The sequence below is a fragment of the Perna viridis genome, chromosome 14 (assembly GCF_037379345.1).
Source record: "Perna viridis isolate PV_CMFRI_1.1 ecotype Kerala chromosome 14, ASM3737934v1, whole genome shotgun sequence".
NCBI lineage: Eukaryota > Metazoa > Mollusca > Bivalvia > Mytilida > Mytilidae > Perna > Perna viridis.
Window position 1 is genome coordinate 4,155,794 of NC_142458.1, and position 21,025 is coordinate 4,176,818.

Consider the following 21,025-nt stretch of genomic DNA (forward strand, 5'->3'; position numbering starts at 1 on the left):
AGAAAGAAGTGAAAAAAAGACAAGATGTATACCCTTTTTTCTTCTATTTCTTTTTCCCATTCTTCAGTTTCCTTCATCATTTCTTGTTCCTAACAAATTACAACAAATTACCATGCAACTAAACAGTGTCAAAAAGCAAACATCATGCTATACACTCAATATTTATTGACAACAAAAAGTTATCCATGCCATGAGATTGATCAATATATAATTAACACAAACACAATTTTTTTTAAAAAGCAATTGCAACTCAAAATAAAATGTTAAAGAATGAAAATGCATGAAATGCAATTAATAAAAGAAGCATTCCAATTCCCAAACTCACTTCTTTTCTAAGAATAATAGTTACTTTCAATTTTGATACGGTCAATATCATGTGGAATATCCCTACCATGTGAGTAGAAATCTAGTGATGCTATGTGACATCATTTTCTAAAATATTTCTGAAAAAGATCTGATGATGTCACAATCTGGCCCAATGACGATGTTTTGACAGACATTTTCAAATACAGTAGTCCCCCATTCTAGCGGCCTCTCATTTGAAAGATCAACTCTTTCTCTCGGCAAATTTCTCTTGCATTAACTCTGTTGTGAACAAATTTACCCCTTTTAGAAGGCCACCTCTAAAATGTGACAAGCGGCCACCCTTTTTGGCCAAAAATATCCTTTGTCCCCTCAAATATGACCACACTTTTCATTTGTTGACAATTTTGTAAACAGCAATAACCTGGAAGTTTGTGACCGGATGTTCAATAATTTGACCCGATTAAGCAATAGGTAAACAAAGATGCATCTGTGAAAATAGAAGCAGATAGATGAAGGCAAGCCGTCAGTTATATCCTGACCTTAATAATAATATTATCACAACATTGTCATGTACCCTAGGCCATAACTTTTTTATTAAAAGTAGTAAGACACCAAATAAAATTACCTGAAGTTCATTAACATTTTGATGCTGATTGTTCTATAGATTGGCACACTTATACATTACACAATTTAATGCCACTTACACATTACACAATTTAATGCCACTTATACATTATACAATTAAAAAGATTTTTCTTAATTATTCCAAAGTCCAATGATGAAATTGAAATTCCAAAATTATCTATAACAAATGCATGGTGTTTTTAATTAGGCTAAGGCTATTCTCCGAAAGGAAAAAGTCAAACAAATGGTCAACAAAAGCAGTCTAACATCGGTTCATTTTCTAAAGTAAATCTGTGATACAATGTACTTTTAATGAATGCATCTTATGTTTGAATACATTGTTATATTTAAATGTGTCATAATTGCATTTTAAACAAATAATAAAAGGCATTTTAATAATAAATATTATTTATTCATAAAATATATGACAGACATTATCTGATCCTAAAATGGAAAAGCAAATCTGTACATATTTTCAGCCATTTTGATTTTCGAATCAATACCTTTCGAGAGACCACCTCTTGTAAACCACTATTATGTTGCAAATGGAGTGGTCTGCCAAGAGGGGGACTAATGTATATTGTCATGTCTGAGAGAGTATCTGTTACCAAGATCAAAGGAAAAAGTAAAATCAAATTATGCTGCTTTACAACTGTAAAGATTTGCATTTGTTTTTCATGATTAACAAGCCCTTGTTATCAAATGATGATTTGTCCTAAGCATTGTATGGCAAAGATTTGTTTTCTGGTTGTCATCCAGTGGTGCAATAAATGAGGAAATATGGCCAAGAAATAACACATTAACCCCATTAATCTCCATGGAAACCTTGCAAGAAAGATATATGTATTAAACAATCATGCATATAAGTCCTTTGTTTATTCAGGTTACTTTTAATTTTGCAGTCAATAAAAAAGCAACACATTTAATAAAGCTGGCATAAAGGTCTGTTGCATGTACTTTCAAATAAAATCATAACAAAAATGAAAACAAAAAACTTCAGAAAGCAAAATAAGCCTAATAAAAAAAAAACTGATCTGAAGATTGTGACATGCAATGTTAAAACACAATTCAATATACCTTGCGTAAAATAGAATGGTCTTCATCCTCTTTGTCTATACTGGATACAGAACCATCTCTGAGCCGAGGAGGAACAGGAGCATTGGGTGAATCAGGAGATATAAGATCTGGTGAATTTGGATCCTCTCCATCACAAACCATGATTATCATCTTATCTGTCACACTACGTAGAGCACGTACTGCCTCCTGATGTGTCACACCTATTAGGCTAACACCATTTACCTGAATAAAAACAAACATCATTATCTATTAAATGACAAAATCCCTTTACAGTCTAAACATTAGTAAGTCTCAGTTAACCAAACTTAGACAATCGGAAAATTAAATCTTCACTCTTTCTCGTACTTATTGCTTATATAAAGTACAGTCAAATCTTGTGAAATCGAAGTCGAAGGGACCAGGCAAAAATATTCGAGTTATCCGAGATTCGAGTATAACCTGGAAAAAGTTTTGAGTTTTGCTGGGACTTTGAAATTAGTTTGTGTTATCCAAGATTTCGACTCTTCCAAGTTCAACACATCAAAGTTCGACTGTATCATCAATAACATTTGAAGACTAATACAATTCGTTTACTGGATAGACATGTACCTCTAAGATTCTCTGTCCAACTTTCAATCTACCATCCCTGGCTACAGCACCATCACTACTGATCTACAACAATATAATCAATATAAAAACTTCTATCATAAAATAACAGCTTTAAATCTTGTATTTATCTTCTTTATAATTAAACTTGACCTGTATAATAATGATGCACAGCACTGTGATCAAGTTAGGAAAGAACAAGATACCTGTAAGTTTTAAAATGACCTACCTTAGATATAAATATGCCTTCATCAACCTTTTCATTTGGATTATATCCTGAACCTTTAGCACCACCTTTTATACTCATTCCCAGTTTCTCACCAGGTGCCTTAAATACTGATAATTCCTGAAAGTATAAAAAGGCATGCTGAAAATTTTTTGGCAATTTTTTTTTCTTTGGTTTCGAAACAAAACAAATTTTCTCAACAAGCCTATTGAAATAAAATCCTAATAAATATTTCCTAATGGGTGGGTCACGTCGTACAACCAAGTGCATATCATAAGTTTCAATGTTACCCACAACCCCTTTGGAAGGGGGTCCTGTCATACATAAGTGTATATCATAAGTTTCAATGTTACCTGCAACCCCTTTAGAATGGTGTCATGTCGTACAACCAAGTGTATATCATAAGTTCCAATGTTACCTGCCACCCCTTTGGAGAGGGGTCATATCGTACACAAGTGTATATCATAAGTTTTAATATTACCCAAAACCCCTTTAGAGGGGGGTCACGTCGTACACAAGTGTATATCATATGTTTTAAAATTACCTGCAACCCCTTTGGAGGGGGTCATGTCATAAGTTTTAATACTACCTGCAACCCCTTTGGAGGGGGGTCATGTCGTACATAAGTGTATATCATAAGTTTTAATATTACCTGCAACCCCTTAGGAGGGGGGTCATGTCGTACAACCAAGTGTATATCATAAGTGGGTGCTATTAATGCCATTACTGCTTCTTGATGTGTACATTTTGTTACATCTTTACTATTTACCTATAAAAAGTAATAAAACCATTCAAATACTCAGCAAAAAAAAAGGTCTTGTTTTATGACAATTGTTTAAAGTTAGTAATTTTAGTTAAGTTTTGGAGTCACAGTTAGTTTAAAGTAACATTTATCAATATATGCTGATTATTGGGTACCTCAGGTTCAGCATGTTAGGGAAATTTACAGGTAATATCTTACTTTCTTTCTATTTTGCCTCCCCACCTCTCCCTATTTCCAAAGGCAATCAAAATTTGTCGACCCCATTGTCCTTGTGTCCCATCCCATTTTTCACTTCATCATTTCATGTTCATTTTATCATCCATTTCATGTTCATCGCCTGAATATAGCTGAAATATTGCTGCTCAGGCGTTAAACCCAACAAACAAACAAACAAAACATTCTATTTTGCTTTTTTATTTTTTATAAAACAAAAAATCCAAATTTCACCTTTAAAAAGAATATGATGCAAAAAATTCTGAGAAGTGGATTTCTCCACAATTAGTCTTGAATGCCTGCCAACAATCTGTTATTTTTAGTATCAGGGGCAGTATACTGTGACAAGCATTATCAATCTGTGTATATCAAACAAAATGCTGCAAATCATTGCTATACATGTATCCATCAGAGATTGATTTTCCAATTTTTTTTACCACTTGCTAAAAAAAGCAAGTGCTATGTTTTTCTACTTGCTAAAATAAATTGTCACTTGCTACATTTTTAATACATGTATGTAGTAATATTAAACAAATTAAACAGCTAAAATACAATCAAAATACAACAAACAACTATTGGTTTGGGACGTAAGGGACAGTATAATACAACAAACAACTATTGGTTTGGGACACAAGGGACAGTACAATACAACAAACAACTACTGGTTTGGGACATAAGGGACAGTATAATACAACAAACAACTATTGGTTTGGGACATAAGGGACAGTACAATACAACAAACAACTACTGGTTTGGGACATAAGGGACAGTATAATACAACAAACAACTATTGGTTTGGGACATAAGGGACAGTACAATACAACAAACAACTACTGGTTTGGGACATAAGGGACAGTACAATACAACAAACAACTATTGTTTAGGGCCATAAGGGACAGTATAATACAACAAACAACTATTGGTTTGGGACATAAGGGACAGTACAATACAACAAACAACTATTGTTTAGGGCCATAAGGGACAGTATAATACAACAAACAACTATTGGTTTGGGACATAAGGGACAGTACAATACAACAAACAACTATTGGTTAGGGCCATAAGGGACAGTATGATACAACAAACAACTACTGATTTGGGCAATAAGGGACAGTATGATACAACAAACAACTATTGGTTAGGGCCATAAGGGACAGTATAATACAAAAAACAACTATTGGTTAGGGCAATAAGGTACATTATAACACAAAACAACTATTGGTTAGGGTCATAAGGGACAGTATAACAAAACAAACAACTACTGATTTGGGCCATCTTGTATAACACAACAAACAACTATTTGTTTGGGACGTAAGGGACAGTACAATACAACAAACAACTATTGGTTTGGGACACAAGGGACAGTACAATACAACAAACAACTATTGGTTTGGGACATAAGGGACAGTATAATACAACAAACAACTACTAATTTGGGACATAAGGGACAGTATAATACAACAAACAACTATTGGTTAGGGCCCTAAGGGACAGTATAATACAACAAACAACTATTGGTTAGGGACATAAGGGACAGTACAATACAACAAACAACTACTGGTTAGGGCCATAAGGGACAGTATAATACAAGAAACAACTATTGGTTAGGGCCCTAAGGGACGGTACAATACAACAAACAACTACTGGTTAGGGACATAAGGGACAGTACAATACAACAAACAACTACTGGTTAGGGCCATAAGGGACAGTATAATACAAGAAACAACTATTGGTTAGGGCCCTAAGGGACAGTATAATACAACAAACAACTATTGGTTTGGGCCATAAAGGACAGTATAATACAACAAACAACTATTGGTTTGGGCCATAAGGGACAGTATAATACAACAAACAACTATTGGTTAGGGACATAAGGGACAGTACAATACAACAAACAACTATTGTTTAGGGCCATAAGGGACAGTATAATACAACAAACAACTATTGGTTTGGGACATAAGGGACAGTACAATACAACAAACAACTACTGGTTTGGGACATAAGGGACAGTATAATACAATAAACAACTATTGGTTTGGGACATAAGGGACAGTACAATACAACAAACAACTACTGGTTTGGGACATAAGGGACAGTATAATACAACAAACAACTATTGTTTAGGGCCATAAGGGACAGTATAATACAACAAACAACTATTGGTTTGGGACATAAGGGACAGTACAATACAACAAACAACTATTGTTTAGGGCCATAAGGGACAGTATAATACAACAAACAACTATTGGTTTGGGACATAAGGGACAGTACAATACAACAAACAACTATTGGTTAGGGCCATAAGGGACAGTATGATACAACAAACAACTACTGATTTGGGCAATAAGGGACAGTATGACACAACAAACAACTATTGGTTAGGGCCATAAGGGACAGTATAATACAAAAAACAACTATTGGTTAGGGCAATAAGGTACATTATAACACAAAACAACTATTGGTTAGGGTCATAAGGGACAGTATAACAAAACAAACAACTACTGATTTGGGCCATCTTGTATAACACAACAAACAACTATTTGTTTGGGCCATAAGGGACAGTATAACACAACAAACAACTATTGGTTAGGGCCATAAGGAACAGTATTTGGCCTCTGTCCATTATACCATCAGCATGTAATAAATGGCCTTGACTCTAAACTGTCTAGTGCCTTCCCACTCAGTTTTATCAATATTTAACTCATAAATTGAAACTAAACTTGCCTGTATTCATATCAAATACTGAAAAGTAGATCATTATCATAGATGTTAGTTCCACAATCATCAGCAGGCATTCAATGAACATTTTAGACACTTCTAAGGCCATAGCTAAGGCCTTTCTCTGCAGTCAGACCAAAACCTTTTTATCTGAGGGCCTGCAGCCACACAAGGCTCCCAACAGCTTTGGGATAAATGGAGCAAAATCCTGATTCTGGCCTATTTCTAGTACTTATATTTCCATTTCAAAATGCTGATATTTTATGCATGATTTTTTTTTCAACTTTCAATGAAGAAAAATTAATTTCTTTAATTTAATAATTATATAATGTTATAAGCAACAAGGATTCATTAAGCATGTTTTCCAGATTTAATGTGGTCTACTGGGCTACCGAAGCTTGCCTATGTGAAACTAGGAGCAGATCTAGAATTTCATTTTTTAAGGGGCATATATAACAAAAATTTAACATGTAAGAGTCAAAACAAAGTGAGGCAAGAAAGTTCTGGAATGGAGTTTTTTAAAAGCCATGATTTCATGCACAAGAGCCCTGCAAATTTTATGGGTGGGGTGGGGGTGGGAGTACCCTGTATGATTCCATGCTAGCAAAAAGCCTAGAGAAGAGAAACAGAAAAATCCCAAAGTTCAAAAGGGAGTCTATTTATTTAGTTCTGAATAATGTGATGGTGAGTTTGTTGAATTTTCCAAGCCTACATTAATTTTAATGTTGTCATTGGACATATTGTATGCAGGGGTGGATGCAGAGGAAAATCCTAATGAAGAAAAAACATAGTATCAATAATGTATACTTAAAATAATTGATCAAAACTCAGGACAGTGTTCATAAAGTACAGCATGGTGCTATGGACCTGAGAAGTCTTCATGATTTGAGGATTTGATTCATTGGGTAACTGCTGAATGTATCTGCCAATGACTGTATAACCAACTTCTGGCAGATCGTAATCTGAAATTACTATAGCTTAAGTACATTAGTAATTTAGTGATATAGATATCTGATTTAAAATGTACACTGCAAATGTACAAAAAATGGCATAAAAAAAGTAAGCGAATATATTAAAAAACAAGATGGCTATGCTTAGCCATATGTCCACTGCCATTGCTGCAGCAAATATGTTGAAGAGCAAAATCCCCAAAACACCTGTAACATGTGTTTCATCAAAATAGCGAAACAATATGATCAACTACATATGATGACTAACAATCCAACAAAATTAGATCAAAATCTTCTCCAAGGAGTTGCATTCACAAAGTGTGACAGATGGATGCGTGCACAGACATCAGTATTTCTATGTCCCCTTCTGCTTTGCAACACGGGACGATTAGGGAATTTAAGGATTCTTAAAGAAAATTACAGGGAAATAATGCTGCTTCAAAAAAGGGGAACATTGGGAAAATAAGGGCCAGCTGAAAAGCCTGTTGTGATCTCATACAATAGACAATCTACCATACTTTTCAGTACAAACATACATGTAATAATCTTTAATGATACACTGCAGTCATTAGTAAGAACACAATGATCCCATATAATATATCCTTCAAAATGATTTATATACTTACTAATAAAATTCTATCTCCAATTTTCAAGTTAGTTTTAGATGCTGCACCATCTGGGTTAATCTAAAAATTAAAAAAAAAATATCAAAAAATTATGAAGTTGCCATATTGTCAAGCTAGGTACAGGAAATTGATATTGGACTGAACAGCACACAAAATGGCTTACAGTGTATAATGCCTGCCAGTATGTATAGAAAGCCACACAACCCAATTTGAAATCAATTGGGAGCAGAGATTTTTGGAGTGAAAACTTTCTTTATCAATCCATAAAAGTCCAACAAAACAGGAAGTTGATATGAGAGAGCACCCAAACTCATAACAATGTATACCAGACACCAAATTTGAAATCGATTACTCATTGGGAGCAAAGATAATTGTGACAGAACACAGACAGACAGAAAGACAGATGGCATGACGGACAGCTGGACACAAGGGCTGCTCTGGCTTTCAAAATTATGTCACCAGAGAAATTGCAAACTGCAAATTTTTCTGGCCAATATTCATTGAGCGGAGTCAACATGGGTGCATAAAAAAATTTCTTTTTGTCAAAATTAGACAGCAAGCCCACTGAAGTGTTAATTATCTTTACCAATTCATCAAAATAACCTTCATTCATGACATACAGGTACACCAGATTCACTCTTGATGCAGGTATATAGCAGGATTCTAGTCAGGGATAATATATAGTCCCTACTGTAGATAAATTATTGCATTTCCAAGTGTTTTAGACACTTCCTGATGCCAGATGGGATAATCAGTGTTAATTGGATTCATTATTTATTTTTTGTAAGGTAAATTTGTTTCTGAATGCATTATATGGTTTAACAGGGGTGTGAAGCTTGTATGTAGCCACATGCAAATAGCCATTATTGTTTACCTTTGACCAAATGATGTGAGTTTTAATTGGCTTAATGTTTTAGCATCTGATTGACACCGTCCATGAATAATCTATTTGAAGGGATGACTAATTAAATGAATTGTGAGTCAGGGACATCTGGTCTAATTACCTTTGTCTGGCTTCAGTTGCAAATTAATTTTGACCAGGTGTCATTGCTTGATAGAGGGCATGCCTGTTGCTGACATACTTCCTGTCAATTTTAATATTCAAAACCTAGTTGCCAAGAAAAACACCAATTGGTTATTTTTATCACCAGATTAAATAAAAAAAATGAAAATTGAGACATTGGAAAAGCCCAGCACAATCTCTGTGTACACAATAATTTTAATGTGCCACCAAATCGTTGAGTAAAATATTTTGACTTTGAAACAAAGAAACAGTACTATAAGTAAAAAATACTACTATATACCATCCATTTAGCATTTTAGGAGGAACACTTCCCAGGACTCAAACCTTTCTTCACCCAAAACAATTTCTAATTTACTTAAGTAAGTGTACCTTTGATACAAAAATTCCTGGTTCATCCACACCAAATGGGTGACTAGACAAATCACTACCACCGACTATCGACAGTCCAAGAGGACCACCAGCCTTTACTATTGTTATATTGTCTATTGCATGTTTACTATTGTCACTATTAAATGTCACATGATTCGATTTGATCACTTCCGTCTCTAAAGATATTGTTTTATTATGTTCCAACACAGTACTTCTACTTTCACTTTGAACTGTTCTACTTTCATTTTGAATATTTTTAGTTTCTACAGATTTGCTTGATGAAGTAGTCCGTGACTTGAAACCAGGATAAACAAATCGTGGCGGTTGTACAGCAGTTGTTGGTGTTGTCCAATCAGATGTAACATTGGGACTAACAGCTGGAGAAGTATCCTGGTGAGGGGAGGCTGGGGCCTTCGGTGAAATCTGCTGTGGTGACAATGGAGATTTCTGATATGTAAATGAAGATGATCCAGAATATGGACTTGGGCTGTTACTAATTGTCTGTCCTTCTGACACAGTAGCAGGAGTATCACTCTGTAAAGTCACTGAGGCAACGACTGGTGACTGAGTTATTGTGAATGTATCATCCAGTCGAGTTGTAGGTGGTGTTTGCTGCCAGCTGATAACAGGCTGAGTTATTTTCTCCAATTTCTCTCCACTAGGTGGAGACAGAGCTGCTTCCTCCATTGGAACAACTTTTTCCCTATACACAACCAAGTGAATTTCCTTGTCCACACCAGTTAATAGAGCAACAGCCTGATCATGTCTGGCATCCTGCATATCCACTGCATTTATCTACAACATCACAATACATCTGTAAATTCTTGAATATTTACTTTAATACAAACTTATGATAAAAGCATAAAATATCCAAAGCAACACAAAGGAAGTTCAGTTAACCTGATGTGTAGAATCAGCAAAATAACAAGTGTCAACACTCACTGATAATAGTTTATCTCCAACTTGAAGTTTACCATCTCTCTGTGCAATACCACCATCTACCACACGAGATATGTATATTGACTGTAAAGAAAAGATTACAAAGTCTTCTGTTAAAACAGAAATAGTTTAGACCTAACACAAGTGTTTTTGTTGACAATTAAAGTGATATTTCTAAAAATCGAAAATTAAATCTTACAGCAAGCAATAAATAGCTATGCATATAGCCTGTATACTATGATCACATAGCATGCCTGTCCACTCAGATCAAAGCACATAGCATGCCTGTCCACTCTGATCACATAGCACACCTGTCCACTCTGATCACAAGGCACACCTGTCTGCTCTGACAAGATAGCACACCTGTCCACATTGATCACATAGCACATCTGTCCACTCTGATCACATAGCACACCTGTCCACTCTGATCACATAGCACGCCTGTTCATCCAGATCACACAGCGTGCCTGTCTACTTTGATCACATAGCATGCCTGTCCACTCTGATCGCATAGCGTGCCTGTCCACTCTGATCACATAGCACACCTGTCCACCCATCACATAGCACATAGCATGCCTGCCTGATCAAAGTCTGATAACTATCAAACTAAAAATTGGATAACAATAAAAAACAAACAAAAAGGGAGCTTACTTCCATGATGGGAAGAATTTAAACATTTATTTTTTAAATTGCTTTTGAGTTATCATACAATGTATGGAGCAATGGACAGGTGTAGAACATAAATCTGTCTGTTAAAATACGTTAAAAGAACCCATACATCATATAAGTTGCTTTTTACTGCATGAGACAGCTCATATAAAGCTGGGGTGCGAACAAATAAATGGATTTCTGTTCTAAACAATCTCAAAGCAACATTCAGGAATCTTACAAAAACTTTTTCAGATCTACATACTACATGCTTTCTCTACAACACACATAAATCTTGTAACTTGTATGAGCATTATGCACAGCAAATTTAACACCGAAATCTTTATTTCGATAAAGAATTGTACTAATAGATATGTTTCAAAATTACTTTAAAGCTCTTTTATTTAAAGAAAAAAAAATTTGAATACAAGGTTTTCCGATGATCTTTTGCAGTAATATGTCAATGATACTCCAAAGAGATGATATAAATAATTTAATGATTGATCGTTGCTGTTTAACGCCCGAGCAACAATATTTCAGCTATACCCAGGCGATAAAACAAATTTAAGCGAACCATTTCATCCACATAAACAATCACATATTGGTTTACAGGACAGTTTAAAAGTGAACAAGTTTTATGTTTAAACTACAGGATTCTAACATACATAATGGGTTTATCTGAAACTCAAAACTAAACTTTTGTTGACTTTGGCGATTGTGTGATTTGAACATAGCATTCAAAATTTTGAAGTAAAACAAATTCCCATGTTAACTATAGGATTATAACAATATCAATTCATATAGAACTTTAATAAAATGCTTCACAGGACACAGCTTGATAAGACTCAGAGGTTGAACCCCGAACAGTGCGGACACATCATACAAGCTTGATACCGCTCAGAATTTTGTTTCTGATTAAATATCTGACACAGGAAATTGACCAGAATCAGCCTGACCCCTTATTGATTAAAGGTTCCGATCAGAATCCCTAAAATCCACCAGACTTTTTTTTGTGGTATGACAACTTACGGTAAGTTTCAAAGAGATTCATTCACAAATAGTCAAGTTATTGCCCAAAAACAAGAAAAAAACTAGAAGCCCTGTTTATCATAGGAGCCCCCGATTCATTTGTTAGAAGTGATTTTTTTTTTTAGGTAAATCAAATGTGTCTGTGTCTGTAAGACAATAATGATGCCCTGCTCAATAGATTTTCCAAATTAGAAACATGTTTATTTTTGTATGAAGACATGGTTTGCAGATTTCAGAAATCCTTCCTAGACTTGTGATATTCATGGTCTGTTGGTTCAGCTCAATCCTTCCAAGACTTGCAATGACAAACTGTTCCAGTACTGTAACTCAATAAATTTTGGATCAGAAAGTTTGGTAGTGTCAGACTAGTTGCGATGAGAAAAAGAGGATCGATAGATGGAATGACGGACACCTAAAAATTGTTAATACCCCAATAACAAATCCCTAACTTTGTTGCTTGGGATATATTTCTGACAAAAATTACAGTCTAACACCCAGTTCTGCAATATTCCAAAGTCCAACTATCACCAAGTTCCGTCATATATTTCATAAAAATCAAGATCCTACGATCTTGCACACCATCATTATGTGTAGAAACGTCCTGCAAAAAATATTTTAGGTGTAGTTCAAAAACTACAGGAGGAGATAGCCATACAAGCCATATAGCCCTATTTCTGATGAAAATAAGTCTAACATTCACCAATTTCTGTAATATTTCACAAAAATCAAAATCCTTTGAGCCTACACACCTTCATCATGTGTAGAAATATCCTGTAAAAAATTGTACAAGGAGATAAGCAGACAAGCCGGGGGCATAAAAATTGTTTCTGATCCCTTTTTGACCCCTCATACCTGTACAATTAAAGTCAGAACTCTCAGAATAAATCCCAGCCTTCCTTTTGGGGTATGACACATTGTTGTACACGGCATCAGGAGTCAGGAGTATTAACATGATACAACAAGATCCATTCACATTTACAGAGAACTATCCACTTATCCTGACGTTATTATCTGGAAACAAAATGTTTGTGGAAAACCATAACACCGCTCCACCAACAACAGTGTGATACCATTATATGATCTTATTTTTTTCACAGCAGTATTAAAATGAGACTATAATACAGCTTCATCTTTTTAAGGGCAAATTTTCCAGTACCAATTCAAATTATTAGTTTAGGTAGGAATTTATGGTAAGCAAACCTCACTAAAACACTGTCCCACATAGGTGGGGATATAAAATTTAAGAATTTTCTGTATGTGGTACAGAATTCTCAAAGCCATCATTGTAGAAAAAATGTGGAAAAACTGAAAACTAACTTGCTTCTGTCGTGGCATTAGAAAACTTTTGTGATCCAGAATCCAACAGATTAACTGGACAATTAAGATCATTATGCCTTTTAATAAAATATGGAAGGAGAAAGCTAGAAACTCCACTTATAATTCACAGGATGAAAAAAATTTCAGTCAGGAGTATTAACATGACTGTATTTATCTTTCAAATGTTTTCCTCAGTTCATAATCACGTATCTCCAAAATCAAACAAAGACAGTATCACATAAATCTCAACTTAAATATCTATCATTATAACACAATGGATATTATGATATGTTGGACAAGTTAGTTAACAACACTGAGAAAATTTCTGTCCAGACTTCCATGCTGAAATTAAGTTTTACCTGGTAAATTATTGATCATTATATTTCAGTTATGTCATCTTTCCTTTTATATTTACTAAAATTGTCTCAGAGCAACTAAACTTTTTAAATGTCAGTATCTGTAAGAATCAGGCAGTGGGTGAAACATGGCATGAAAAAAAAAAGAACACCATTCTGATAGTTTAATTTCACTTTTTTTCACCATCAGAATCAACGAAAACAGACAATATTTTCCATATCATGCTGGATCCTTGTGTTACAAATTCATTAAAATGCACTGAAAATGAACATTTCAAGGGCAGATAACTCTGTCAACCTCACTTTTTAAACATCCTATTGAAAAATTTCTGAGCAAAGCCAGTGATGCAGAGATCAAATAATGGTCTTTTCAAAAAGAAAAAGCATCCTTGAGTGATATTTTATTGTTAGGTCGGTGGGGTTTTGACATGCTTGTTTCTGATTTTTCCCATTTTGCCTGATTCTTACAAACACATACACTTAAGTAACAAAGGCTATATCAGTTCAAATGTATAATCTTCCTTTTTTCTCAGCCTATTTCTACCAAGTTATTAATGACTCTAATTAAAATCTAGAAATGTTGTACAGTATGTGATGGCAAATTTTTGAAACAAAAATTGGAAAACGTTTTTTCATTATGATGCCAACATTCCCTAACCAGGTAAAACTTCAGTAAAGATTTGAATGTACATTTAATTTTGTACATGGTTGCCATGCTAACAATACTTTACCAACCTCCAAAAAGGAATATACTTTCTGTAAATTTACCAGAAAATAAAAATCAACAATCTATTGCCTATCAATTAACAGCAATTAAATACAAATTCTCCAAGAAGCTTTTGTAAGTATTTGGAGAAACAAAACCTCTACTACTAGGAAATTATTGTGAATTCCAAATCATTCCAAAAGACTTAAGAAAAATTATTTATATGACACATTGGAGAACTGCATTTAACATGAATGTACACCATAGTACAACATCTATAGGAAAACTGACAAAATCACAACTAAAATATTCAACAAAATTCTCTGCTCTATACTTTTCTGTATGAAAATGTTCCCATTTAAATTCAAAGAGAATCGTTTCAAAATTATTAGAACTATTTATTTAGAATACAAGACCCATATAAAAATATCAAAAAAGTAAAGAGCAATAATACACCAGCAACAGAGCATCAGCGTGCATGATAACTGAAACATAATGGCCTTCACAAAGCACAAGTTTTTTTTTATCTCAAATTAAAAGCATTGAAAAGCATCTTGTTTTATATCCCCATGTTACAGTATAATATAGAAACTTAATATCAGGACAAACCTGGTCATTTCCTTTAAAGGGAACAGAACCTCTTCCTCCAGCAATACTGAAACCTAGACCAGTGTGATCACGGATCAAACTTGTTGATATTTTCTGGAAAGGATGGATTAAGAATCTGTCATTTGGCATAAAACAATATACAACATATTTGATCAGTAATAGTACTATCAACTCAACTATATATGTGAACAATACTTTATCTTAAGTTGTTATAGGGGACAATAAAAAATTTAGTTCGATTTATTGGTCAAAATTGAAAATGATTTCACAAGATATTGAAGTAGTTGGTAAGTAAGATGCATTTTACTAAGATTTTTTGTTGGTAATCAACAACTGACGTGTAATCATATGTGTACATTACAAAAGCATAATATTGTACCCATTGTCTTGCTAGATATACCCCTACTCAAAGTGGATATTACACAGCAACCTAAACTAAGAATGTATGCCCGATCTATATTAAAAAAAAAAAAAAAAGCACAACAAATTTGAAATCAAAAAAATTTCTCTATTATTCCGTGAAAGTGGTAAAGTCTGACACAACAGGAAGTTGGCATCAGACAGCAACCAAAATTGCTCACAATTTATGCCCTATCTATATTATGTCAAACAAAATTCAAAATCAGTACATTCATTACGAGCAGAGATTAGTTGCAACAAATTCAGAGAGACTGACGACTCTAATACACCATCCATTAATTGGGGATATTATATTCATCAATGTATGTTATAACCTCACATTGTGTGATAGTGAAATTAATGTGATATTTTGTCTTTATTCATATCTGCTTATATTAAGTCATACAGATTTACTTTCTTCTTCATAATTATTCACCATTTGTGTTATCATAATTAACAGCATGTTTATAACAGCTATGAACTTGTTTAAAATATATATAAATGGCATGGATAATTTTATTCCACTATTCAGGGATAATTTTACAAGAAGGTCAAACAAAACGGAAAAAAATCATCCCTGACTATTACATGCCCTAAGCCTTAAAGTAGAATACTATATTGACCTCTCCATAAACTTCAGTATCAGGTTCCTGATCAAACGAAACTGTAGCAAATCCTGTTGTTGGTTCTTCTTCCTCTTTTTGTTCCTGTAATTTAAAGAACAGAGACCTTTATTTAATCCTCTAGTTTCATTTCACATGGGGTTCAATGGTACATGTGTATTCTTTCCATTTCGATGGCCTCCTAACAGCTTTAATCTGAAGAATACTTCATATCAACAAAACCTAAAACCTAAGACTATATTATTTCCTCTGAGTTAAACATTATTTCATTGTACATGAAATACCTCTTCAACTGAATATTCTAAGATTTTCATACTATCCAAGTTTATATAGTAGTATTTTTACCTCTTCAACTTTAGGTTCTATCATTTTCTCTCTGCCTAAGTTCATAGTTATATTATTGCCGCTAGACTTCAAAACATCAACAGCATCATAATGATCTGCATCTATCAGATTGACACCATTTACCTACAATTATAACTCAGGTGTTACAAAACAGAAGTTCATTCATATCAGATGTTCTTAAGGAGGTTGGTTGGTTGTTGGGGTTTAACGTCCGAGCAGCAATATTTCAGCTATATTCAGACAATCTTAAGGAGGTAGACCTAGGGTAAAGTAAATAGCTCTTGAAATCAGTGATATGTTTGTATTATATTCAATTTCACCAAAGCCTAACAACGTTTCATTTGAAACAGAATGAAATCAGTCAAAGTTACTTTTATGCTTACATGAGATATATTTAAAAGGCTGAACACAAACATTTAAATTATTTGTAAGAGTTGTGTCCCTTACCTTAGACCTATCTCCTTAAATGAAGAAATATAACAGAATTTAACATAATAAATGTAATGTATTATTCATTACACAGGGAATGTTGACTAAGAAACTTTGAAATTTCTAGAAACTACTGACCGAAATAAGTTTATCTCCGACTCTAACACCAGCAGCAGCAGCAGGACCATCCTCTGATACTCGTGATATAAATACACTCTGTAAACAAAGAAATCATACAATTAGAAATGCGCTAAAAAAAGAAATTTGTTAGAAACATCCATAAAATTTAATGATTTTGAAGAAATAAAAACATACATTTAGTAATGTAAATTACTTAAAATCTAAATGTTATAATTTTATTCCTTAAACATTCTTGTCCATTATATTCACTTAACTTACCTCATCATCTCCTTTGAAAGGAGTGGACCCCCGACCTCCAGCTATAGAGATACCAAGACCTTGACCTGGTTGCCTATTAATCTGAATCTTCAACATTTCTGTCTCTGGTTCAAGGGACTGCCCTCCATCTCCTGTCTGATTCTATAATGCAGAGAAAAAATAACTTCTTATTTAAATCTAAATAGCAACCAATATTTAACATTCCTTTATTTGATCTGATTGAAAAGTATTAACTAACTGTAATAATTTCACTTCATATGTATGACCTAAACAATGAAGACAATAGTATTATGTTTATCTAAAATGTCTTCTTTTCCTCGATGGATTCAATACACATAGCATAAAAATGTTCAGCAGGGTGCATCCTGATATGACATTAAATGTTGCAAACTGAACAGTTGAAAAAAGTATAGATACAACATTCCAGATATAGCTCTTAATTTGGAATTAAATTGATTTGTAATTAAATCATGAGTTCTCCAACCTCATCTATAATTTTAAAACACCCAAATTTAATTTTGGAAAGAAAATCATGAAAAATGTGTAATTCAATCCAGTTAGTCACACAAAAATATGCAAACAAACTGCCATTTGTGATGCAACTTTTGAGATCACTGTAAATATTTGACATACATGTAGCATAAGATTCTGATCAGAATGAAAGTGTTTAAAGAATTTATAAATCTGCAATTAGACATTTATCTCATAGCATCAAAAATCAATAACAAGGGGGGAATCTCATCCCATGACCCTTGTTAGCTTCATCTGATTTTCGTATTTTTTTTTAAACTTGTCTCAGGGATCTTAAATTAAACTTAAGGAGGTAGACCTAGGTTAAGGGACGTAACTCTTGAAATCAATGGTATGTCTGTATCTTATTCAATTTCACCAAAGCCTTTCAAGCTTTCATTTGAAACAGCATGAAATCAATCCAAGTTACTTTGATGCTTATATGAGATTGATGTAAAATGATGAATACAAACGTTCCAATGATATGTAAGAGCTGAGTCCCTTACCCCAAGTCTACCTCCTTTAATATTCATACCATTTGTATTGTGGAGCATTATAGCATAATGTTGTGGTACGGAACTTCGTAAAAAAAAAAAATCACATACACCAATACTCAAGTTATAGTGTGTAATCTAAAAATCTGTAGACAAGGATGAAGCCATAACATTATGCACCAGCAACTGTTTCCCGTTTGTATAAAAACATATTATACCAATACCATGATACCCACTTGTGTGTCACCTCCTTCCTTCTTAGCAGCGATTTGGGCTAGAATTTCAAGCACTTTATCTCTGGACTGCTCATCTTTTAGATTAACACGTTTATTTTTCTTGTAATAAGGTGTATCTCTGCGACGAAGACCTGTCTTCCTCTCACTGTTATCTTCTGTCTCCACATCAAAACCTACCACCCTTTCTCTGTATCTGTTCTCCTATAATACAAGTTACAAATGATGGTGTTAATGAAATTCACAGAACGAATGAAAAAGCACAAGACCATAATATTACACAAAAGTTTTTCACTTGTATTAAAATGGCTTTCAGTACAAAAACTGGAATTGATTTGTATACTTTAAAACACTAACTTTCTGAAACAGCATAAATTGATACACATTAATATGTTCACTTGGCAAAAATAAGCAACAGCGAAAATTAATATTTTTACAGTAGTTCATTCTCACATCATCAGAATCATCAGATTCATCTTCATCTTTCTCGTTCTCTTCTTGTCCTTCAATTTCACTATCCTCCTGACCTTCTTCTTCAACCTGGTCGTCATAATAACCATTGTGATCTTGATAAGTAACTCTTGGAGTTTCTGTAATAATGACCTCCTTCATCAGAGGTGCTGTTTCTTTTGGTTGATCATGTTCTTCTTCAACAGTGTGTTTTTCCTCAGTAGAACGGTGTTCAATGTGTCCATGGAAACGAGGTGGACCTTCTAATTCTGGAGCTGTCAATTTGAAATTATTTAAAATCATTTCTGTATTTTCCAAGTTCCATTTATATAAACTTGATAGACCAGTAATGTTTTATTAGTGGATTTATAGGTACTGTGAAAGTACTATTGTTCGTGGGGTACCAATTTTCTTGGTTTTTGTGGGAAGGCCAAACCACAAAATTGGGTTCCCAATGAAAAGGAGATTCCCATTAATGTGTTAACTGAAAACCTCAAAAATATGAATTCAAGAATCCATTAACTTGTGATTCTTCCTCAGAGATGATTTAACAAGGTCTACAAATAAGGCAGAAATTGACAAAATCTTATGTAAATATACAATAAAAGAATCATAACAGTAAAATCTAGATTTAAAATACAGAAGAAAATAATGTTTGCTTCCTTGATCCATGAAAATTGGTATCCACAAATAAAAGTACATTCACAGTATTATTTGCAAAACAATTTTTAATATTTACTTGTACATTGATAATCTTGTCATATAACAGAAGATTGCACTAAAACAAGATTACCTTTGATATAAACAGGAGGGTGCTCAGAAGGACTCTTCTTTTCTATGAAAGGTTTTTCATCCATACTCTGTGACCAGCGAGGATCATTGTCTCGAGATGGCATAAATACCATGTCCTAAAAATTAATAAACAAGCATCTTGTTAATATGACAGGGAAACAATGTATTTAATGTCCAAGACAAGTGATAATCAGCTACATATATCAATTAACCTACAATCTATCTTATTTTTATGTATCTAGAATTAACTCAAATGCTGGCTTTTCATTTTACGGATGGGATTCAGCTTTAAACATTTCTAATGTACAGATGTTATTAAAAAAAAAAAATTAGAGAAACAACTTAATATGTAGCTGATATAAGTGTTTCTACAATTTATCAAAATCTAAATTTCGAACCAGATACTTGAAATATGAAAGAAATTTACACTATACTCGGCGTCACATAAATAAGATACTGTTAAAATTTGAATAAAAATATTTTCTACGACTTTATTGACACCTACCGTCGTTTAAATTGTCTTAAATGACTTGCTCATTCGTTTAGCCAAATGGCTTCTCCCTAAACATTGAATCGTTAAATTCCGGTGAGATTTTAATTCTTGGTCCCAATATTCACATGTAAAAAGTCAGCCATGTTTACAGTGATCGGGTTGCTAGGAGATGTTGTTTATGTTTAAATGGTTTGTCCAAAAACCGAAGAACCCACAATGCATTTCGGCGTTATTTCGGATATCTCGGATTTATTTTACGCGAACAACGTACAATACCGAGAAGTTGATCAAGCAGACGATTGTCACCGGAGTTCAACGGGAACTTACGAACTTCGTTTGTAAACAAATCGTCCCGTAGAAACCCACATGGCGGATATTAGTATGGGATTTTCCCGTAAGGATTTGTTACGCATGATTTAAGCTAATAAGCGACTCGTCGGTACTAACATGTCATGCATACATGTGAACTATCTTCAGATTAAATAAAAGAGAGACAACTCTAGCGGTAAGTCCTGACGGTTTAAAAAGTAGGGCTTCATTTCGAAAATGTGTTGTATGTGACGTCGAGTATAAGCCTTCAGTCTTAAATGACACCTCAATCAGGATTTGACATGAAAAGTAGTTGGACAGTCTGATGCCTCCTTGATTTTCAGGCAGATTACCCAAAGTATGCAAAACTGCACACAATTGCCTGACATGTCACACTAGAAAACTAAAAAAAACTGTGAGTAATACTCATTTAATTTATACTCCCCCATTTCAAAAAGAAGCAC

General features: G+C 33.8%; 1 protein-coding gene across 36 annotated transcripts in view; it reads right to left on the reverse strand.

Annotated features, from left to right (window-relative positions):
* Positions 1-21,025, reverse strand: part of LOC148597793 (protein scribble homolog) — a 71,143-nt gene that overhangs the window by 29,894 nt on the left and 20,224 nt on the right. For 22 of the 36 annotated variants that reach the window (XM_088560350.1, XM_088560327.1, XM_088560349.1 and 19 more), the window contains exons 14-30: positions 19,761-19,875; positions 18,971-19,242; positions 18,521-18,721; positions 17,281-17,421; positions 17,020-17,097; positions 16,453-16,575; positions 16,108-16,191; positions 15,086-15,178; positions 14,506-14,526; positions 10,424-10,504; positions 9,482-10,276; positions 8,089-8,148; positions 3,471-3,587; positions 2,822-2,938; positions 2,596-2,658; positions 2,008-2,229; positions 33-89 (exon numbers count right to left, since the gene is read on the reverse strand). In XM_088560350.1, the coding sequence (XP_088416476.1) occupies positions 33-89; positions 2,008-2,229; positions 2,596-2,658; positions 2,822-2,938; positions 3,471-3,587; positions 8,089-8,148; positions 9,482-10,276; positions 10,424-10,504; positions 14,506-14,526; positions 15,086-15,178; positions 16,108-16,191; positions 16,453-16,575; positions 17,020-17,097; positions 17,281-17,421; positions 18,521-18,721; positions 18,971-19,242; positions 19,761-19,875 (2,640 nt within the window). The remainder of the gene's footprint in view (positions 1-32; positions 90-2,007; positions 2,230-2,595; positions 2,659-2,821; positions 2,939-3,470; positions 3,588-8,088; positions 8,149-9,481; positions 10,277-10,423; positions 10,505-14,505; positions 14,527-15,085; positions 15,179-16,107; positions 16,192-16,452; positions 16,576-17,019; positions 17,098-17,280; positions 17,422-18,520; positions 18,722-18,970; positions 19,243-19,760; positions 19,876-21,025) is intronic. The other 14 variants (XM_088560358.1, XM_088560354.1, XM_088560335.1 and 11 more) reach the window with 2 other exon arrangements.